We start from the raw sequence: 19,609 nt of genomic DNA, 5'->3' as shown, positions 1-19,609 counted from the left end.
AAAATTGGGTTCATTAGTGATTACTACAACATGTGGCCCACCAAAATGGCGGTTCTCACTCAATCCATGATACGTCATCATGCTGACATCATCTCCATGTCCACATCTGATTTTGATAAGTGGGAATGCCCAAGCCACCTTCGTTGTATTCCTGGGAAAGTTTCCATGAAGGAGCAACTGAAAAAAAAAGAAAAATTAATACAAAATTTATAAATAAATAAATATTTTAATTATATAATTATTTATTTTTATATAAAGAAAGAAATATTCCATTGCTAGTCAAGCTTTAGCCTTCTTCTCTCCTGTGTCAAGTTCTCTCTCTTCACTTATTCTGCACCTTTTTTTCTTCAGTAACAATGAACTTTCCTCAGAATCAGAACCCTAATTTTCCCTTATTTCTCGATCATCATCATCATAACGCGACGATGGTCGAGCCGGAGTTCGAAATCTCAGATTATCTGATTTTCGATGATTATTATCACCACGATCATCATCATCGTGATCAAGATAATCAAGATTCTTACTCTTCTCAAAGCATGGTGTCTTCGGAAACGATCCCCCAGGGAACATCCAGTGATGCAACCTCAAGCAACAGTAACATGCAAGTGTAATTATTTTATTTAATTAATTAATTTATTTATTTATTTATTCTTTTGATATTATTAATTTTGATTATTATGTGATTAAAGGAAATGCGAGAATAGGATGGCGATGAAGAAGAAGAAGGACACAGAATTGGGCAACCGGGTTGCTTTCAAGACGAAATCGGAGCTTGAAGTTATGGATGATGGATTTAAATGGAGGAAATATGGGAAGAAGTCTGTGAAAAACAGCCCGAATCCGAGGTAATTAATTCGTTAAGATATGATTATTTTTAGCTTTAATGTTTTGTTTGTTTATTGCTCGATTAATTGTTATTATTTGAATAAATTAGATTAATTAATTAAATATTAATTATGATTAAAAATAAATATTGTAAGTATGTTAGTGATCATCAAACTCAAAATTAACCAATGTCAAAATGGCTTATGATTTTTTTAAAAATATTTTATAACTTTTGAAGACAGTTCAATAAAAACATGCTTCAAAGACGCTTTTGTTTTTTAAAATGCTCTTTAAAAATCGTATTCGTAGCATTGAAGCTGATTATTTTCACTAATCATGATAAAATACTATTGTTACACTCATTTTATGATCTCATTTACAACTTAATTAAGATCAGTAAACAAGGATTAATTCTCTTAAGTTGAAGCTTACTTTGGACATAAATCTAAAGCTTTAATTGGTGACCGAGGGAAATAATTGAAAGGGACTGTACCATTAAAAAGGACTTGCAAATGGGTACTATGCACTATTAATTTACATGAAATAAACATTTTTATTTTCTCTTTTCATTTTTGAAAGGAGACTCGAGACTAAGCAGCAACCACACACACAGAGAGATATAAAAATTTAGCTATTAGTTGTTTATTTAAATAGCTAATAAAATACTTTTTTCTGACTGATAATCTTTCTTATTTCACATCGAACGAATGACAAATATCAAAACATTAATTACTTTTAAGATTATGAGTCAAGGTAGTTCCTATTTAATCTAGTGGATTTAATTCAAGTGGTAAATTATATATTTTTCTCTACAAAACATCACATTTGAAATTAGGATCTTAGTAAAATAAGGCAATCTTTGGGGGTAATGTATACACAGACACACACACACACATATTCGACTAAATTATTCATGTTTTAAAAGTTGTCCCTCATAATGGTAACAATTGGGCTCTACTTCTTAATTGCTAGTTGTCTCAACTTGTAAAGCAAGGCGGCTGTGAAATATAAGAAGAATGTACAGTAGAAGACATAATGACAATATATATATAATTATAAATAATTTTGGGGACTTCGTCAAGATGGTTGACTTCTAATATTTAAATATATAGTATGAAATTTATCCAATTTGCATTCTATTAAAATAATATATACATGATAAGTAAATGATAGATTCGAATCAAACTATGTGTGAGTTTAGGTTTGTTAGAGTTTAGTTCGACTCAAGAAAATCAAATTCAAGTTTAAGCTTGAGCTCTACTAGTTTTGACAATGTCAATCTTATAAGTTATAAGCTTTGGCACCTATTGGGTGTCTAGAAATTGAGTTGAAAGATTTTCTTTTTCTTAAGTCATGTTTGAGTCAAATTTGAGCTCAGTTGTTATAGAATCTTAAAACCATGGTTCAAGTTCAAATCATGACTATTAATGTTAGTGTCAATTGAGCCAAACTAACAATTGCGTTCAAGTCAATTTACTTCGAATCCAATACTAATTTAGTAACGTAGTATATAATATAAACTATAAAGTATTTGGCTAAATTCATATGCCTCACATAAATGTGATAATGAATCAAATACTCAGATAAAATATTTTGAAATAACATAACGGATGGTCTTTTTTATTTTTCCAGAAAATGTGATTAATTGTGTCACTAAAAATTGAAATTTCTGTTTTTTTCCCTTTTTCTTTCTCATTTTCTTCCTTTCCTAGAGTGAAAATATGGATGATATTAAAAAAAAATTATTGTTTGATTATCATGATCACATTTTTCTTTATTAGTTTAAAGATATAACTAATCAAACATGAAGACATTTTCTAACACATGTGGACTGATCCCTTTTCCTCTTCCTCACACTAACCCCTATGTAAAAATTTCATCATTTCTTTCTTTTTTATTTTTTGTTCACTCGAAGGAACAAATTCGGCTGATAAATATAAGTTAATTTTTTTCTAACTAATAAATTTAAAATGTAGGAACTATTACAAATGTTCAAATGAAGGATGCAATGTGAAGAAAAGAGTAGAAAGAGATAGAGAAGATTCAAGCTATGTGATAACAACTTATGAAGGAGTTCACAACCATGAGACTCCTTGTGTTGTTTATTATAATCAAATCCCTTCTCTCAATACGCTTCCTAATGATGCATGGACATCTCAGGCTTCTTCTCCGCCCTTTTCTTCTTCTTCTTCATAGTTATCTATCTTCTCTCCTTCATATCGAATTATCAGTATAGTTAGCCTATCATTGCACACTTTTCAGTATTCACCGATGGGTATCATTAAAATATACTGATTTTATGTTCCTGTAATATTACCAGACTGATACCTCATGTGATGAAATCAGTTTAGATTGTCATTATAGACTTTAATTTAAGCTTGTTTAACCATTGTCAACTTGTAGCACATCTTGTATAATACGATACCATCGCATGAACTTTTTAAGCCATGCATATGCTTGTTTAAAAGTTTTTGATTTGGGCTCAAGTGATGCTAATAGAGTCGCCAAGAAATCGTTTATATGGATTTGGAGCCCAACTTGGTTTTTTGGGTTCACATATCTCCTTTTTTTGTTCTTATTTTTACTTTTACAACACTGCAAGCTGTTCGTCACTGTACTTTTTGTTAGTATTTACAGATGAACGTCACAAAAATTGGTGACTTTGTGTAACATGTAAAATGTTAAGGGTCAAGTAATAACATTACTAGATTGATACCATATGTGATAAAATCACTTTTGATCCTTAAATATACACTTTAATTTGAGCTTAGTTCAGCATTGTTATCAATAGATAATAATATAGTTGGTTTTGTATAATAAACCATTATTGCTCGAAAATTTAGCCATGCATAATATATATACACACATATATGCGCATGCTTGTTTTTCAGTTTTTGAATTGGGCCCAAGAGTTAATGATAAAATTACCAATATATTATATATGGCCTTGGAGTTTGGAGCTCCACTTGGCTTTTGGTTTCGCTCTCAGAGAAGGTCAATGTAGTTGGACTGGGATAATCTTGTCCATTTCCAGGGATAAGTTTGTTTACTGGTGCTGGGAAGTGATTTTGGCCCGATCAAATTGATAATATCTTTATTTTTAGTTTTTTTTTTCTGTTTTAACATTTTAACCGTAATAAAAATTATTAAAATGATATCAATGATTTTTAAATATATTAATACACTGTTTTATGCTTTCATTTAATTTTTATGTAAATTTTTAATCTTAAACTATAATGGTTAGACTTTTAAATCATTGAAACTTTTTTTTTTCAAACATTTTGTTATTTCATGAAAATACATTATTAAGAATTGGGAAAGTGATAAATTGAATCTAAAAAAGAAAAATACCCTAATTAAGATAACTAAAAGAATAAAATTAAAAGTATAAACAATGCATATAACTTTAATTACAAATAATGATATATCATCATATAATTTATTATTATTTTATCTCGAATTCAAAACTATTAAATTATATAATAACATATTATTGTTTGTAGATAAAATTATATACATTATTTATGTACGTAACATTATTCAAACTAAAAAGCTAATTAAGCTCAAATCAGGGAAAAGAGATGGTAAACAAAAACTCTAATTTCACAGGTTTTTTTTTCATATTAGATAAGCTTTAAAGAGACATTTTCCAATAGCATGGTTTTTTTTCTTTTTAAATAATAATGGGGTTGTTTTCATATTTAATAAATTTTAAAGAGACGTTTTTTAATATATTTGAAGCGTCTGTAGTAATTGAAGCAAAAAGTCTCTCCCCACATGCAATTTTTTTTTCTTAAACTAAATATTGTCAAACTTTATAGACCCAATTTTAAAATTTAAGCTATCTATTAATTCTATAATTTTTCATTTTTTCTTTTATTTGCAAATCTTTAAATGTGTTTTACAAACTATTATATTCCAGTGTCTGCTAGTAGAGCATCTCCTCAAGAAGAGATCAAGCGGCATAGAAGCAACAACCCATGTTTTGGCAGACAAATTAACATCCCTCAACCAAAAAGCACATTCTACCAATTGGTATCCTTTCCATGTCATTTACACATGATGAAAAACAATAACTTTCTACCTTATTAGTTTTGATCATGATTTATTCTTCAATATAACTATGTAGGAATTCATGTGTTCAATATAAATTTCAAATTTGTAACTGATAACATTGCAACCCCTTTCATAAATCCTATAGATATGAAGGATTGCCAAAGGAAAAGGGGAGAACCACAATACATGCATAAATAGATACTAGATATCTCTTATGCACTTAAAATTAGTCTTGTTTTTCATCCTAAGTTAGGCGACAAGATCCTTAAAGGCAACAATCTCACTTTAGGTGTCCCTCTATTTTCCCATCCCCTTTCGGACATTCTTTTGTAATCTCTACATTCATTTTGCTGAAGTGGTTTCCCATAGTTATTAATATCATAATTGTGGATGTAGGCTCTCGAGTTATATATCTAACCATGTTAACAACCATTTTATGCCCAACTTTGTCTCTACACTTAATTTTTATCATCATTGTGGATATCATAGTCTATTATGAGATGTTTAATGCTATTACCATAACTTATCTTGCACAAGACTAAATTGTGTACTTCAATTGGTGATGAGAAATCTGATCAACAATTTGATGTTAGATTAAGGGCCTTCTAATGAACTTACCAATAACTGAATGAATTCTCACAACTTGACGAGCTTAGGCAAAACATCTCTTTCAAATACTTCTATGGAAAAATCCTAAAGTTGACCTCAAACGATCATTTTCCTACATACAAGCAGATTAAGCTTAGTGACATAAACCTTAAGGAGGTCAAAATTCATGACCTAAATGCTTCCGAGGACATAGAGTTTAACCCATCAAGTGCAACCAATATGCACCACCAACTGTACACCACTCATTTCCTCACACATCAGTCTCTTATAACTTCTTTAAAATGAATGTTTCAACTTCTTTAAGCTTGCTTAAGTTCATAAATAGACCTTTGAAACTTTCATGCCCTACCAACTTGCTCCTCAAGAATGAAACCATTCAGTTATGTCACAAATACATTTTCTACAAAATTTTTATTTATGAAAGTAGTCTTGACATCCATTTGTTAGATCTCATAATCATGGTATGTAGTAATTACAAGCATAATCCTAATAGACTTTAGCACCATAACCATCATAAAGGTTTCATCATAGTTTATGTCATGCTTTTGTTTGAAACCTTTAGTAGTCAATCATGTTTTATAGGTATGCATGTTACTACATGTCAATATTCTTCTTTAAAATCCATTTGCACCCTATGGGTTTTACCCTTCAAGTAAATTCACTAAATTTCATACTTGGTTATGATATTAGAGTCCATATTAGATTTCATGGCTTTTAGCCACTTAGAAAAATCTAGATTTGTTGTAGCATTTTTGTAAGTTGTAGGTTTGTCATCATGAATGACAAGTAAGTCACCATGTTTTCCCTTTAGGAACCCATGTCTTTTTTATTTTGAATCATTGGTCATTCCTGGTTTGGGACTTTCTAATAGTATGTCCAACGAAAGTACAAAATTTATATTTTAAATGTAATAAATGATCATTCTTTAGTGACCTATATAATTTAATAAAAGGACTGTTTCCATTATAACGTAGACCTTATTTGTTTAATAAATATCTTTGAGATACAAACATCTCATCTAATCTTTTTGTGTCTATTTTAAATTTTTTTTAAATCTCATTTAAGTTAGTCACTTTCACATGTAATACATCATTTTCACATCTAAATTTTTCTAACTCATTTAATGCTAAAATATTTTCATTTTTGACTAATTCAAGTTATTTCTTGACCTTAGCATGCTTATTCATGATATTTTTATGATAATTTTTAATGCATGTCAATTGCTTTCTCAAAGGTTTATTTTGAACACATATGCATTTATATTCATCCATAAAACAATCAAATGCTTCTTATAATCAATAAAAAAGTAAGAGTTATAGTTATTTACCTCTTCATCCAATTCGCTCATGGCCATGAAGCATGGATTGGTTCTTTTGTTCTCTAACTCATTTTTTTCACTTGAATTATCATTTTCACTCCAAGTGGCTACAAGCACCTTCTTTTTTAGTTTCTTATTCTTCTTCCTCTTTATGAGTTGAGGACATTCTTGTCTAATATGACTAGGTTTCTTACGCTTGTAGCATATAACTTTATTGTCACTATCCTCCTTGTATTTTGATTTGGAGAGTTTTTTCCTTTGCTTCTTGAAAGGAACTTGTTGAATTTCCTTGCAAGAAGACTCATGTCTTTGTCATCCATTGAAGACTCATCCTCATCATTTTCTACTTTTAAGGTAATATTCTTTTTCGGTCTGATTTCCTCTTTCTTGAGCTTTCTCTTCATCTCAAAGGTCAATAAGCTTCCAATAAACTCATAGATGCCTATTTGACATAAATCCTTTGATTATTCAATGACAGTCACTTTTATGTTTCATGATTTATGTAATGATTAAAGAATCTTCTTAACAAGCTCAATGGTCTTAATCTCCTGCCCAAGTCCTTAAAGATAATTAACCAAGTTTGAGAACTTTTTGTACATGTCGATTATATTTTCTTCTAACTTCATTTCGAATAGCTCATATTCCCAAAAAAGACGCTCAATTTTGGACTTCTTCACTGGATTTGTTCCTTCATCAGTGATTTGAAGGATAGTCTATATCCCTTAAGCTTAATCACATGAGAAAACATGATTAAGTTTAGTTGAGTTTAAAGCACTAAACAACATAGTCATACCTTTTTCATTTAAACTCATTAATCTCTCATCTTCCTTGTCAAAGTCTTCTTCACTTTTAGGCAAGTTTTTTCTAGGTTCCCTGGACACAAAGTTACCATTTTCAATGAGTTCCCATAACTTATAATCTACCGATTGAATGCAAAGTTTTATCGTAATTTTTCATTGATTGTAGTTTGACCTATAAAACAATAGTGGTTTTGTAATGCTATGTCCTTCACCAAAAACATGGGTATATATACTAGCCATTCTAAATTTGATCTTGAACCCTAAAAATTGTTAATTTTTGCAATCTAGAGTCTAAACTTTAATACCAATTGAAAAACCTCAAATAAGTAATAATCCTAGAGAGGGTGAATATAATTATTGGAAAATTAAACCAAGCAAATTCTTTTAAACAAATTTATACACAAAGTCAACCAAATAAGCAATTTCAATAAGATAGTCAAGCATAAACAATATTCAACAATTTATAAAACACACAACACAAATAATAAAGCTTAAAGTAAAAAGATTAGGGAAAATGAATGTTCAAGATTTACAGTGGTTCAAAGCTTTCTTTTTCGAGTCTCCTACATTCATTTTTTCAAGCAATCTACTTGAAGTTTCACTTGTAAAGATAACATCTCTTTACAATAATTTTTTAAGATTTCACCCACATATACTAGTTGATCCATGATTGCGCCCAATACAATAGTTTCTCTAGAATTTCACCCAAGTGCGTTTAAGTATAGAAAATTAAGTTGTAAATACCTTTACAAAGGTTGATACAAAGGATAAGCACAAGATTCTCTCAAAAGTATGAGTTATGAGCTCAAAGATAGAGGTTTTGGAGAAGCAGAGAGTATTAGAATTTACATGGATGATCTCTAAACTATTCTCCTTCAATTTGTACTCTTGAATGGCTAGAATATCTCACATGACCATTGCATGAAATAATAGATCCATTTAGCTTTGAAAGAGACATATTCTTCACAAATTTGCAATATACATAGACATGTAACCATGATCCACGAGTGTGTATCATTTAAATTTCCTCTTTTCCACACTCAGTCAAATCTCGGTCAGAGCTCCCAATGATCGAATTTTCTTCTCAAAATTTGTAGGAATGAACATTCCATGAAGATGCATGGTCGTTCCTCCTTCAAATATGATATTTTTCCAAGATTCTAGAGCCATGAACAAGGAATTGAACAAGAAAGGAACAAAAAATTGAATGGTTGAATTTTTGCCTATGCACAAGCGTGTATCTTTTTCTCTTCTGATTTCTCCATGAAGTACAACGAGATCTAAACAATGAAAGCTTTTCATGCTCTTGAGCCCAATGATACATAAGCATGTGTTATAAGACATACACTGTTGTGATGCAATGAATGAAGAAATTGATGCTCTTTTATCTCAAGGCACATGGGATTTGGTGCCTCAAGAAAAAGAATCCAACTTAGTTGGAAATAAATGTGTGTTTAAAGTTAAAAAGAATCCTGATGTCAAAACAAACTGTTATAAGACACTTCTTGTTACAAAAAATATTGACTATTTTGAGATGTTTAGTCTTGTAATTAAACCATCCACAATCCGACTCATTTTATCACTTATAGTGTCTCTTGGTTGGACTATTAAGTAATTAGGTGTTTCTAATGCCTTTTTTTAGGGAAAACTTGATGAAACCGTGTAATGGTACAACCTCAAGGCTATGCTTATCCAATGAAACCTAATCATGTGTGTCATGTACACAAGGCTCTTTATGGCCTTAAACAAGCACCAAGGTCATGGTTTTCCCACCTTACTACTTTCTTATGCAAGCTTGGATTTTTTGGCTCCAAAGCTGATGCTTCACTTTATTACTAATCTATGTGGATAATCTTGTTCTTATCGGCAATGATTTCAACTTTTTGGCTCATGTCATCAAACGACTTCAATAGGAAATTCCTCTCAAAGATCTTAGTATGTTGAATTACTTTCTTAACATCGAAGTTAACTGAATCATGGGATTTTGTTATCTCAAGAAAAGTACATTAAAAATCTTTTTTGTAAAGCTAACATGAGCAATGTTAAACCTGTTTTGGATTATGGAGAACAAGGAAGGAGAATTTGACTATAATGAGTTAGAAAATATATTTGATGAAGACTATCCAAAAGATATCAAACAGTAATATTCTCATGCTTTTAGAAGTTGGTTTGAAATTAAAAAGTTTTTTAAGTTTGTATGTATTTCAAATTTATGTTAAATTATAACTTTATTATATTCTTTAAAGTGATGAAAATAATTAAATGATGACACTTGATAACCATAAAAAAGATGAAGAGCAGTTTGAGCCTCCACTAATATTTTAATTAAATTAATAATAAAATTAATAATTGATTTTTTAATATATGTAATAGGGTGTAAATTGTTTGATTAATATAATTAAATTTTTTTAACTTTTTTAGAGTTTTTTTATTTTATTAAATTGAAATTTATGTTTTAAAAAAAATACACTTAATTATTATTGATAATGATATAAAACTATTTTTATTTAATTTTATATTTAAAAAATGTATTAAATAGTTAATATAATTTATAAATTTATGATAATTTAAAAATAAATTGAATTATCTTGTTGGATTGATTGGATCAACTAATTAGATCGGCCAAATCTTGAATAAGTAACATAACTAGTTGGTTACTGCTCTATTTTAAAAAGCCTGTAAAAAAGAATATCCTAAGCGGCACTCCAACAGAGTGGGAAAAAAACAGTAGGAAACTTCACCTGCTTTTTAGCACGTGGAAACCACCTTCCTCTTGCAGGTTCGACGTTTCTTCTGCACGCATCCCTGATCCCCCGTCATATCACTCCGCTCAAACGAATTAAAAAACGGAAAGTTCTTTAAATACCCTTTATTTCGCTTTTAACTGAAACAAAAAAAAAAAAAATCCCAAATTCATAAACTTTCTTAATTTCAGATCTTATTTAGTCGAAACTCAACTCTCCAGCAAGTTTTCAGACACACCCACTTGAATTTTTCGACGACCCAGATCGAGATTCGTTATTACGGCAAATTGGTGCTGGTTATGCGAAGAAATGTTGGGTTAACTTGAGTCTAACATGGGTTTTGAGGTACGCATTTGGAGAAAGTGTGGTTTTGTATTGAAGTTGATTAATTTGTTTGACGGGACTTGAAAAGCTTTTGGTTTGTTGTTCTAGAGGCGAGTTTCTTTCTTTTTTTGGCGGGGGGTTAAACTGTGAAAAAAAATCATGTTTTGGAGGCAACGTGAGAACAATAACAAAGAGCAGAATGGAGGGCCTTCTTGTGGGCAAGTTCGAGTTCTTGTTGTTGGTGATTCAGGTAGTTAATTTTGAATCTGATTAACTTTGATTTTTTTTCAGTTTTATGTTTGTGTTTTATGCTTCTGTTTCCTTCTTTTTTTTTTTTTCAACTGAATTTGAGTTGGTGGAACATGTTCTCTTGAATATGACTGCTTTGGTTTGTGTTGATTTTGTTGCTCTTTTTTGGTTTTGATATGCTTTTGTTTTGGTTGCTTTTAGTGAATTCTTTTATTTATGGAATTTGTGTTATGCTTTAAAGTGTCGGAACAAGGTTGGTTTTAGCTTATTCGGATAGGTTGAGTTGAAGATTTCGAAGTGAGAACAGAAATGTTAATTGTGTGAGATCGAAAAGGGTTCTTAGTGTTTGATTTATGAGCATAAGAAATTATGGTAGCTGTACATGTTATGTTTGTTGTGCTTGATTAGTTAGAACTATGCTTACTATTATAGGAGACGACTTTGTATGCTTTGGATCTATCAACCTATTGAATCTTGTGAGTCTGAGGACTTGTGATACATTGCATAGGAAGTCTTGGAGGTAAGGCAGATTCTTTGCATTTGAAAATGAATTAAATTCCTTTACATGTAGAATGATATCATGTTTCTCTGGTTTTCCTATGCTTTTGTTTTGTGTGCTTTTAAGTGATTTTTTTTTGTTTGTGGAACTTGTTTTATGCTTTAAAGTATTTGAGCAAGGTTAGTCGTTGCTTGTTGGGATTCGTTGAGTTGAAGATTTTGAATTGATTAGAGAAGTTTAAGTATGTGAGATTGAAAACATTCTTAGTGTTCAATTTATGAGAGTTTAAAAACTTATGGTCGATGTAAATTTTAGTTCATGGAGATTGATCAGTTAGAAGTATGATTACTAGCATAAGAGTAGTGTGTTTAGGCTTTTAAATTCTGTCAACCTATTGAATCTTATATGATTTAGGACTTGTGATACATCGCATAACTAAAAGTCTAGGAGGAAAGGCAGATTATGCATTTGAAAATGAATTGAATTCCTTTACATATACAATGATATCAAGTTATTTCTGCTTGCTCTTTGGTTAATTTCATTTGAGGGTGAGATGAATAGCTATATAGACAAATTATGGAAAGGACAGGTTTAATGGTTCTGAGTTTTCACTTTAAAAGTTGGTATAGAAGTCTATTTGATATTCCAGAACACCTGTATTGGTTTGTGTGCCAAACTATGAAGCAAGACCACCGATATGCTTTTATGATTATTTGCTAATCATATTTTGAGTAGTCTTTCAGCCATTTGTCTATTTCATTTTATCTATTGAATTCAATATTTGATGCTAGAGTTCATTTTCAAATATCCAAATTCTCATAGGTGTGGGGAAAACTTCTCTTGTACATCTGATTCTCAATGGTTCTTCTGTTGCTTGGCCTCCCCAAACAATTGGATGTACAGTTGGTGTAAAGGTAGTACACATACTTCAGCAATGTTTTGAACTCAACAGTTACTGCCGGAGATCAAATCTTCTTAAAGTGTTTTTTCCTTATTATTTATTTTTTTCTTTTATGCAGCACATTACATATGGAAATACTGGTGGCTCTTCAAATAGCATCAAAGGTGATTCTGAGAGAGATTTCTTCATCGAACTTTGGGATGTATCAGGACATGAGAGATACAAAGATTGTCGGTCACTTTTCTACTCACAAATTAATGGTGAGTGCTAAATTTAAATTTTAAGGCAGAAAAGGGCTCTAGTTTGAAGCAGAAAAGAATTTTTCCTGTTCATAACTTGTCCTTTCCTACTTATTTAGGAGCCCATGTCCCATTTGCTTTTAAGTCAATGAGCTTTAGTTGTTGTCGTCATTTTACTTTCTTGTTAATCCTAAGTCAATGAGCCTAAAGGCCACCTACTTGAGATATTTTATTTACAAAGTTTCCAAACTACTATTGTTTGGAGTTCTGGAAATAACCCTTTGTTAAAACTTGGTGAAGATGTATGAAAATTCTAGGGAATTTTGGGTATAAAAAAATTGGTTGCATTTTGCTACTGTAGGTGTTTGATCGGCTGTGTGGTTGCACGTCCTCATTAAATGGTTGGTTTCAGTTGTGCAAGATTTTATTTCTGTGCTATTACTGAAAGAGAGAGAAAAGCATGATGTTGGAGTGAGGCATCTTTAACTCTATGGAGTTTCCTAAATGTGGGGCTGCAACGAAGGGATGCTACCACTCCTTTCCTACCTTTATTTATGTGTTAGTAAAATGAAAGCTTTATCTTATATGCAATGTGATAGAAACCCTACTCAAATATTATTAATATTAATAAAATAGTGTTGACAACAGAGGTGTCAACTCCTCCCAAAGACAATTAGAGGTGTCTTTCCCCTCCCAAACTAGCCAAAGGCTACCCAAATACCAAATTAACAATGTTTTTCTTTTTTTCCCTTTCTCTCCTCCAATCACTCATAATTATACTCCCTGTATTTTAAATTTTAAATTCAAATATTATCTAGATCAAATCAAATATTTATCCTAATAAACTCAAATATTATCTAAATTAAATCAAATATTTACCTAATCAAATCAAATATCTTATAATTAAATCAAATATATTATTATAATCCAAATATATTTTATTTATTATTATTATTTATTAAGTCCTAACATTGCCTACCCCTCAAAAACCACCTTGTCCTCAAGGTGAGGATTTTTTTTTTACAGCTCTTCCAACCCAATTTGAAAAAATTTCTGTCATTTTGTTATTAGTCCAGTTGTTGTTTAAAGTCGAGAACGTCAAATTCATGTTGTTCGCCGTTGCTAAACATATCATACTAACATCATTTGTCCGAAGCACCGACGCATATGCCTCATCAAGTTCAACATCATTCACCATCAAAAATGTGTCAAGCACTCCAAATTCAGTCTTGATCACATCATCTTCCTCCTCAATCATCTCTCTTTTTATGACTTCTGTAGATAATGACGATGGTGGTTGAGCCTCAATCTCTTCGTATTCTTCCTCAAACAATAGCGATGGTGGTTGGGCTTTGATCTTGTTGTCTTCTTCCATCCCTTCTCCCATATTTTTTTCATTCATTTCATCAAATCTTCTCCATTCATTTTCATGTTCTTTCTCTAGCAGTTTTTTCTCTTCAGTCTCCATTTGAATCAAACATTTAAGTGAAGAGAGGTTTTCCAACGACAGGATCTTGCTAGACTCTGCGATTCCTTCATTCAAGTGTCCATTTTCCTTTTTGTCTTCAAATAATGCCGGATTTCGCTTTAGGATGTTGGAATCAACCAACACAGATTCTTTCCTTTTTATGTCGTCTTCGAATACGATTAGAATCCCATCATCATCCGATTCGTCTTCTTCCACCATGAAAATGGCCCATGACTTACGTTTACAATCATGGTTTGAGCCCTCTTTGTCTTCACAACGAGGACAAATTCCATTCGTCATCATTTCTCGGATTTCCCACTGTGTTAATCGTCGAACAATCCACCATCATCTATCATCATTCTTGATGAGATCGACTTTTTCCTTGATGGATTGTTCGATGATTAACATAGTGGGAAATCTGAGAAATGATGACGAATGGAATTTGTCCTTGTTGTGAAGACAAAGAGCGCTCAAACCATGATTGTAAACGTAAGTCATGGGCCATTTTCATGGTGGAAGAAGACGAATCGGATGATGATGGGATTCTAATCGTATTCGAAGACGACATAAAAAGGAAAGAATCTGTGTTGGTTGATTCCAGCATCCTAAAGCGAAATCCGGCATTATTTGAAGACAAAAAGGAAAATGGACACTTGAATGAAGGAATCGCAGAGTCTAGCAAGATCCTGTCGTTGGAAAACCTCTCTTCACTTAAATGTTTGATTCAAATGGAGACTGAAGAGAAAAAACTGCTAGAGAAAGGACATGAAAATGAATGGAGAAGATTTGATGAAATGAATGAAAAAAATATGGGAGAAGGGATGGAAGAAGACAACAAGATCAAAGCCCAACCACCATCGCTATTGTTTGAGGAAGAATACGAAGAGATTGAGGCTCAACCACCATCGTCATTATCTAAAGAAGTCATAAAAAGAGAGATGATTGAGGAGGAAGATGATGTGATCAAGACTGAATTTGGAGTGCTTGACACATTTTTGATGGTGAATGATGTTGAACTTGATGAGGCATATGTGTCGGTGCTTCGGACAAATGATGTTAGTATGATATGTTTAGCAACGGCGAACAACATGAATTTGACGTTCTCGACTTTAAACAACAACTGGACTAATAACAAAATGACAGAAATTTTTTCAAATTGGGTTGGAAGAGCTGTAAAAAAAAAATCCTCACCTTGAGGACAAGGTGGTTTTTGAGGGGCAGGTAATGTTAGGACTTAATAAATAATAAAATATATTTGAATTAGAATAATATATTTGATTTAATTATAAGATATTTGATTTGATTAGGTAAATATTTGATTTAATTTAGATAATATTTGAGTTTATTAGGATAAATATTTGATTTGATCTAGATAATATTTGAATTTAAAATATAGAGAGTATAAATATGAGTGATTGGAGGAGAGAAAGGGAAAAAAAAAAAAACATTGTTAATTTGGTATTTGGATAGCCTTTAGCTAATTTGGGAGGGGAAAGACACCTCTAATTGTCTTTGGGAGGAGTTGACACCTCTGTTGTCAACACTATTTTATTAATATTAATAATATTTGAGTTGGGTTTCTATCACAATGGTTACGTTGTGGTCACTGTCTTGGATCGGTGTTTGTTGAGCTTCAAAGTGTAGATATTTTGGTCTGCTGATGATATTGTAAATTAACAAGTTGTGTCTTCTCATTTTTTGCTATATGAATTGATGTTTGTCTTTTACTTAAACTACTTTGCTCTTAATCATGTGCAGCAGTAGAAACACTGTAATAAACTCTTGTTACTTATTTTGAGCCAGATTAAATTTTGTTAACCATTGAAGGAGTCATTTTCCAGAAAGATGTTTTTCTATAGAAGCTGGTTGTGAACATCAATTTTAGTACTGTAGTGTATGAATACACTATTATTCCTATTTTAGAAAAATCATTTATACTTCAACTGTATTTAGATACACTTTTTCAAATTCTTTTACCATTTCAATTATAATTATTTTTCCCTGTACATATTTCATGCTGTTCTATCTTGCAATTTCTAGTAATGATTATGGATAAAAAAAACTTCTGTGCAGGTGTAATTTTTGTTCATGATCTCTCTCAGAGAAGAACGAAAACAAGCTTGCAGAAGTGGGCAGCTGAGATTGCTGCCACTGGGTCATTTTCAGCTCCTTTAGGTTCTGGAGGTCCTGGTGGTCTTCCTGTACCATATATTGTTATTGGTAACAAAGCAGATATTGCTCCAAAAGTAGGTACAGGAGGAAGCAGTGGCAATTTTGTTGATGTAGCTCGTCATTGGGTTGAGAAGCAGGGTTTACTCTCATCTAGTGAGGAACTTCCTCTGACTGAAAGTTTCCCTGGTAGTGGAAGCCTTCTTTCGGTAAGCAGGCGCTTGTTTATCTCCTCTTGTTGTTTCTATTGTCATTCAAGAATCCTTTTGTGGTGTTTTTGTGCCTTATGAATATAATCTGTGTATGGTTAGTCTTATTGCAGTTTGGTTGGTTGCTTTAGATGGCATTTGAACATTATAGACTTTTAGTTACTATGCATATGTACAATGCATGTTTCTGTTAAGATGGATCTTAGGAGCATATTCAATAACATCATTTGCTTGACAATATTGGGTACGCATTTTTCACTGGGAAATTGTTGTTATTGGAATTAGCTTGCTGCATTCACCCCTACACCTCTTCTGTGCTTAGCCTCTCCTGTTTACTTTTCAGTATTCCATGTACTGTTGACTGCACTTTTTTAGAGAGCCAAAAAGTGGGAGAAGGTGTGTGCTGTATTTATCATATATTTTCTTGTGCACAGTATATAATTCCATGCCTTAACTGATTATTATAACAACCCTAGATATTCACTGTAGAAGGAATTTAAATTATCTTACATTAACCTGGTTCTTCCTGCTGCATCTGATTGCAGTCATCTTTCTCTGAAGAGTACTAAGCAGGACAAGTATACCGCATTATCACATGCTTAGTTTTGCTACATAGGTGCTTAGTTTTGTCTTTCCGCTATTTATCACTACCATGATTTATGATTTTAAAGTGAATGCATTTCTGATGGCATTTTATCAAATAGATTTATGGATGATATTGCATACTTGTCTCATCTAAGATTGATTTTCTACATTGAATTACATTTTTTGGTTTCTGTGTTGAGATTTCATTAGTTGATACTGTCTTTTCATTCCATCTTTTCTGTTGGTGATTCCAGTTTTATGGATATTCAGCATGGTTTCTTTTATTTATAGAACCAGCATGAAGTCTGTATAACATGTGCCAGTAAAAACTTTCAAAAAGTTGCGAGCCAATGAAATTTGATTTGCTTAATTGTTCAAATTATTAGAGCTCATATAAATTTTGGTGTTTATATATTGGTCATGAACCTAGATGACAGTTCCTTTGTTGCCATGTACAGGCAGCCAAAGGAGCAAGATATGACAGGGAAGCTTTGTTGAAATTTTTTCGCACGGTCTGTGTGATTTTCTTTCTTTCAGTCAATGTTACTGATCTAGTTTGTGTGGGGGATGCTCATGGTTGGTTAACTGATCCATGGGCCAAGAATAAAAATCGAACCGAAAGTTCTTTTTATTTGTTCTAAACCATAACCACTCTAATGCCACCGGTTAACTGCTAACCAGTTAACTGGTAATATTGAACTGGTTAATCCATTTTCGGTTTTTTAATTAGTCAAAAATTATTATTTTCAAAATTCAATTAAATTTCACCTGAAACTTCATTTTTTATATAAACAAGAAAAAAAACTAGCAAATTAAATATGTCAAAGTCATCCATACAACCTTAACAATTTCAAGAAAAAATAAAAGAATTTTAGATATGGTCTTCCATATATACAAGTGTTACCAAATTAAAATACAAATTAAAAAAAGATTGCAACTTCCTATCTAGAATAACTATGAAACTTTAGGTATGGGTGTTCCATCCTTAATTGTTTATTTTTGTCCCAAATGTGGTTAACTGTAAACGACTTGAGGAAGAGGGTCATTCAAAATTGAATGACTTGTGGAATGAGTGTTCCTTTTTCATGAATGGTGAATGGTTGATTAACCAAAGTCTATTGTTTTTTATGATGAAATCCAAAATTGAACTAAATACCAAAAAATTAAAAAATGCAAACCGAAACTGAGACTAATGGATCAGTTAACTGGTTTTTTCGGTTTGGTCTCCTCAGTTTCTGTTTGTTTTGTCAGTTCTCCAGTTTTTTTAGCAGCCCTGGTTCTTGCATATATGTACGCATGTTGAAAACATGTTATTTGCCAAGACGTTGTGGAACTTTTCTGAAAATCTCCGGTTTTGTTTCAGTTGATCAGAAGAAGATATTTTTCAGATGACTTACCAGCATCAAATTCGTGGTTCATTTTGCCTGTTCATAGATCTGTTCAAAGATTTGATGAAAATTTCAGCAATGAGGAAAAGTCTTACACCACTGAAAGGTAACCTTTTATGTTCATTTTCTTTCAGTATATCATATACACATATATATATATATTTGCATACACAATTCAGAAGTTGTTCCTTTCTGGGTTCTCATCCAGTTTTAACAGTGATCCGTTCAGGTACAATATGGTTCCTCCTCTTCCAGCGCAGCACAATCTCACACCGCCTCCAACTCTTTATCCTCAGCAGCCAGTTTTGGTGCTTGAGAATTATAGCCTCCCAAGATTTTCCCTGAGCAGTTCACAGGAAATCAGTAGCACTGCTCGATCAAAATGCACAGATATCAATGTCTAATTGTGTTGGCCTACAAAGAGTGAGATTTACCAGCAGGTACTTCATGTTTTTTTTATGTATGATTCATTTTGCCTTATTTTTTTGCTCGTAAAAAGCCGGTTCATCGATTCTTTTATATCTCTACAGCCTATTCATAATGTATAAATGATCTTTGCGATTGATTCTTTTTAATTAACCTTTTCCTGTTTTCTAATGGCCTCAAACCTGTCTGCCAGTTCCTTTGAATTTTGTTCATGTTACAAAACAAAGAAGAGAGAAGGTTTTTTTTTTTTTGTTTTTAAATTTATTGTGTTTTTACTGCCATTGGCTCAGGAAAATTCAATAATATTTATCTGATGATGTCATGATTAATTGTTAAAACAGAAAGATATGTTTTATCATTGTTTTGTTTATTTTGTTTTTGAAGATTGGTAGCAAAAAATTGTCTATATATTTAGAAACCATTACAGCCAAAATATGAATTTTGTATGTTCATTTTTCTCAATTTTTTGTGTCTTGATTCTAACTAAGGATTATTAGCGAAAAATCTTGTATGACAATGTTCTAATTTTAAAATATGGACTAAAAGGCGACTACTAACTGTTTTTTTTTTTTTTTTTTGAATTTTGCAATTTGTTTGAAGTTTGTTAACATTTGATCTGGATATAAAAAATTTTAGGATATTTGCTTTAGAGAATGGACAAATTGTTAATGATCACAGCTTTGACATTTTGCATTTTGTGAAAGATGGATTGGGAAGAGGGGCCACTTGTAATAACCAAAAAAGTAGGGGGACAAAGAAGAATTGCATTTTTAAGGGAAAATTGTTATAAAATTGGATTA

At 31.6% G+C, this 19,609-nt stretch overlaps 2 protein-coding genes across 7 annotated transcripts; both read left to right on the top strand.

The window, feature by feature from the left end:
* The first annotated feature begins 285 nt into the window (after positions 1 to 285).
* Positions 286 to 3,384, top strand: LOC123217188 (probable WRKY transcription factor 51). Of its 2 annotated transcripts, none has more exons than XM_044638019.1 (3): positions 286 to 601; positions 690 to 845; positions 2,802 to 3,384. In XM_044638019.1, exons 1-3 carry the CDS (start codon positions 357 to 359, stop codon positions 3,019 to 3,021), a joined length of 621 nt encoding a protein of 206 aa, XP_044493954.1. In that variant the 5' UTR covers positions 286 to 356; the 3' UTR covers positions 3,022 to 3,384. The 2 variants fall into 2 exon arrangements, with proteins under 2 accessions (XP_044493954.1, XP_044493946.1); XM_044638011.1 differs by having other exon boundaries at positions 286 to 607.
* Positions 3,385 to 10,292: 6,908 nt separating this feature from the next.
* Positions 10,293 to 19,259, top strand: LOC123213724 (small GTPase LIP1-like). 5 transcript variants are annotated; one of them, XM_044633227.1, is made up of 8 exons: positions 10,293 to 10,387; positions 10,544 to 10,697; positions 10,785 to 10,926; positions 12,247 to 12,585; positions 16,106 to 16,410; positions 17,454 to 17,507; positions 18,359 to 18,489; positions 18,601 to 19,259. In XM_044633227.1, the coding sequence occupies exons 3-8, from the start codon at positions 10,836 to 10,838 to the stop codon at positions 18,785 to 18,787; spliced, it is 1,107 nt and encodes a 368-aa protein (XP_044489162.1). In that variant the 5' UTR covers positions 10,293 to 10,387; positions 10,544 to 10,697; positions 10,785 to 10,835; the 3' UTR covers positions 18,788 to 19,259. The 5 variants fall into 5 exon arrangements, with proteins under 5 accessions (XP_044489162.1, XP_044489171.1, XP_044489153.1 ...); XM_044633243.1 differs by lacking the exon at positions 10,293 to 10,387 and having other exon boundaries at positions 10,416 to 10,697; positions 12,247 to 12,338; positions 12,444 to 12,585; XM_044633236.1 differs by lacking the exon at positions 10,293 to 10,387 and having other exon boundaries at positions 10,410 to 10,697; positions 18,613 to 19,259.
* Positions 19,260 to 19,609: the final 350 nt, after the last annotated feature.

The sequence above is a fragment of the Mangifera indica genome, chromosome 1, assembly GCF_011075055.1.
Source record: "Mangifera indica cultivar Alphonso chromosome 1, CATAS_Mindica_2.1, whole genome shotgun sequence".
Taxonomy (NCBI): Eukaryota; Viridiplantae; Streptophyta; class Magnoliopsida; order Sapindales; family Anacardiaceae; genus Mangifera; species Mangifera indica.
This window is presented reverse-complemented; position numbering and strand designations above follow the sequence as displayed.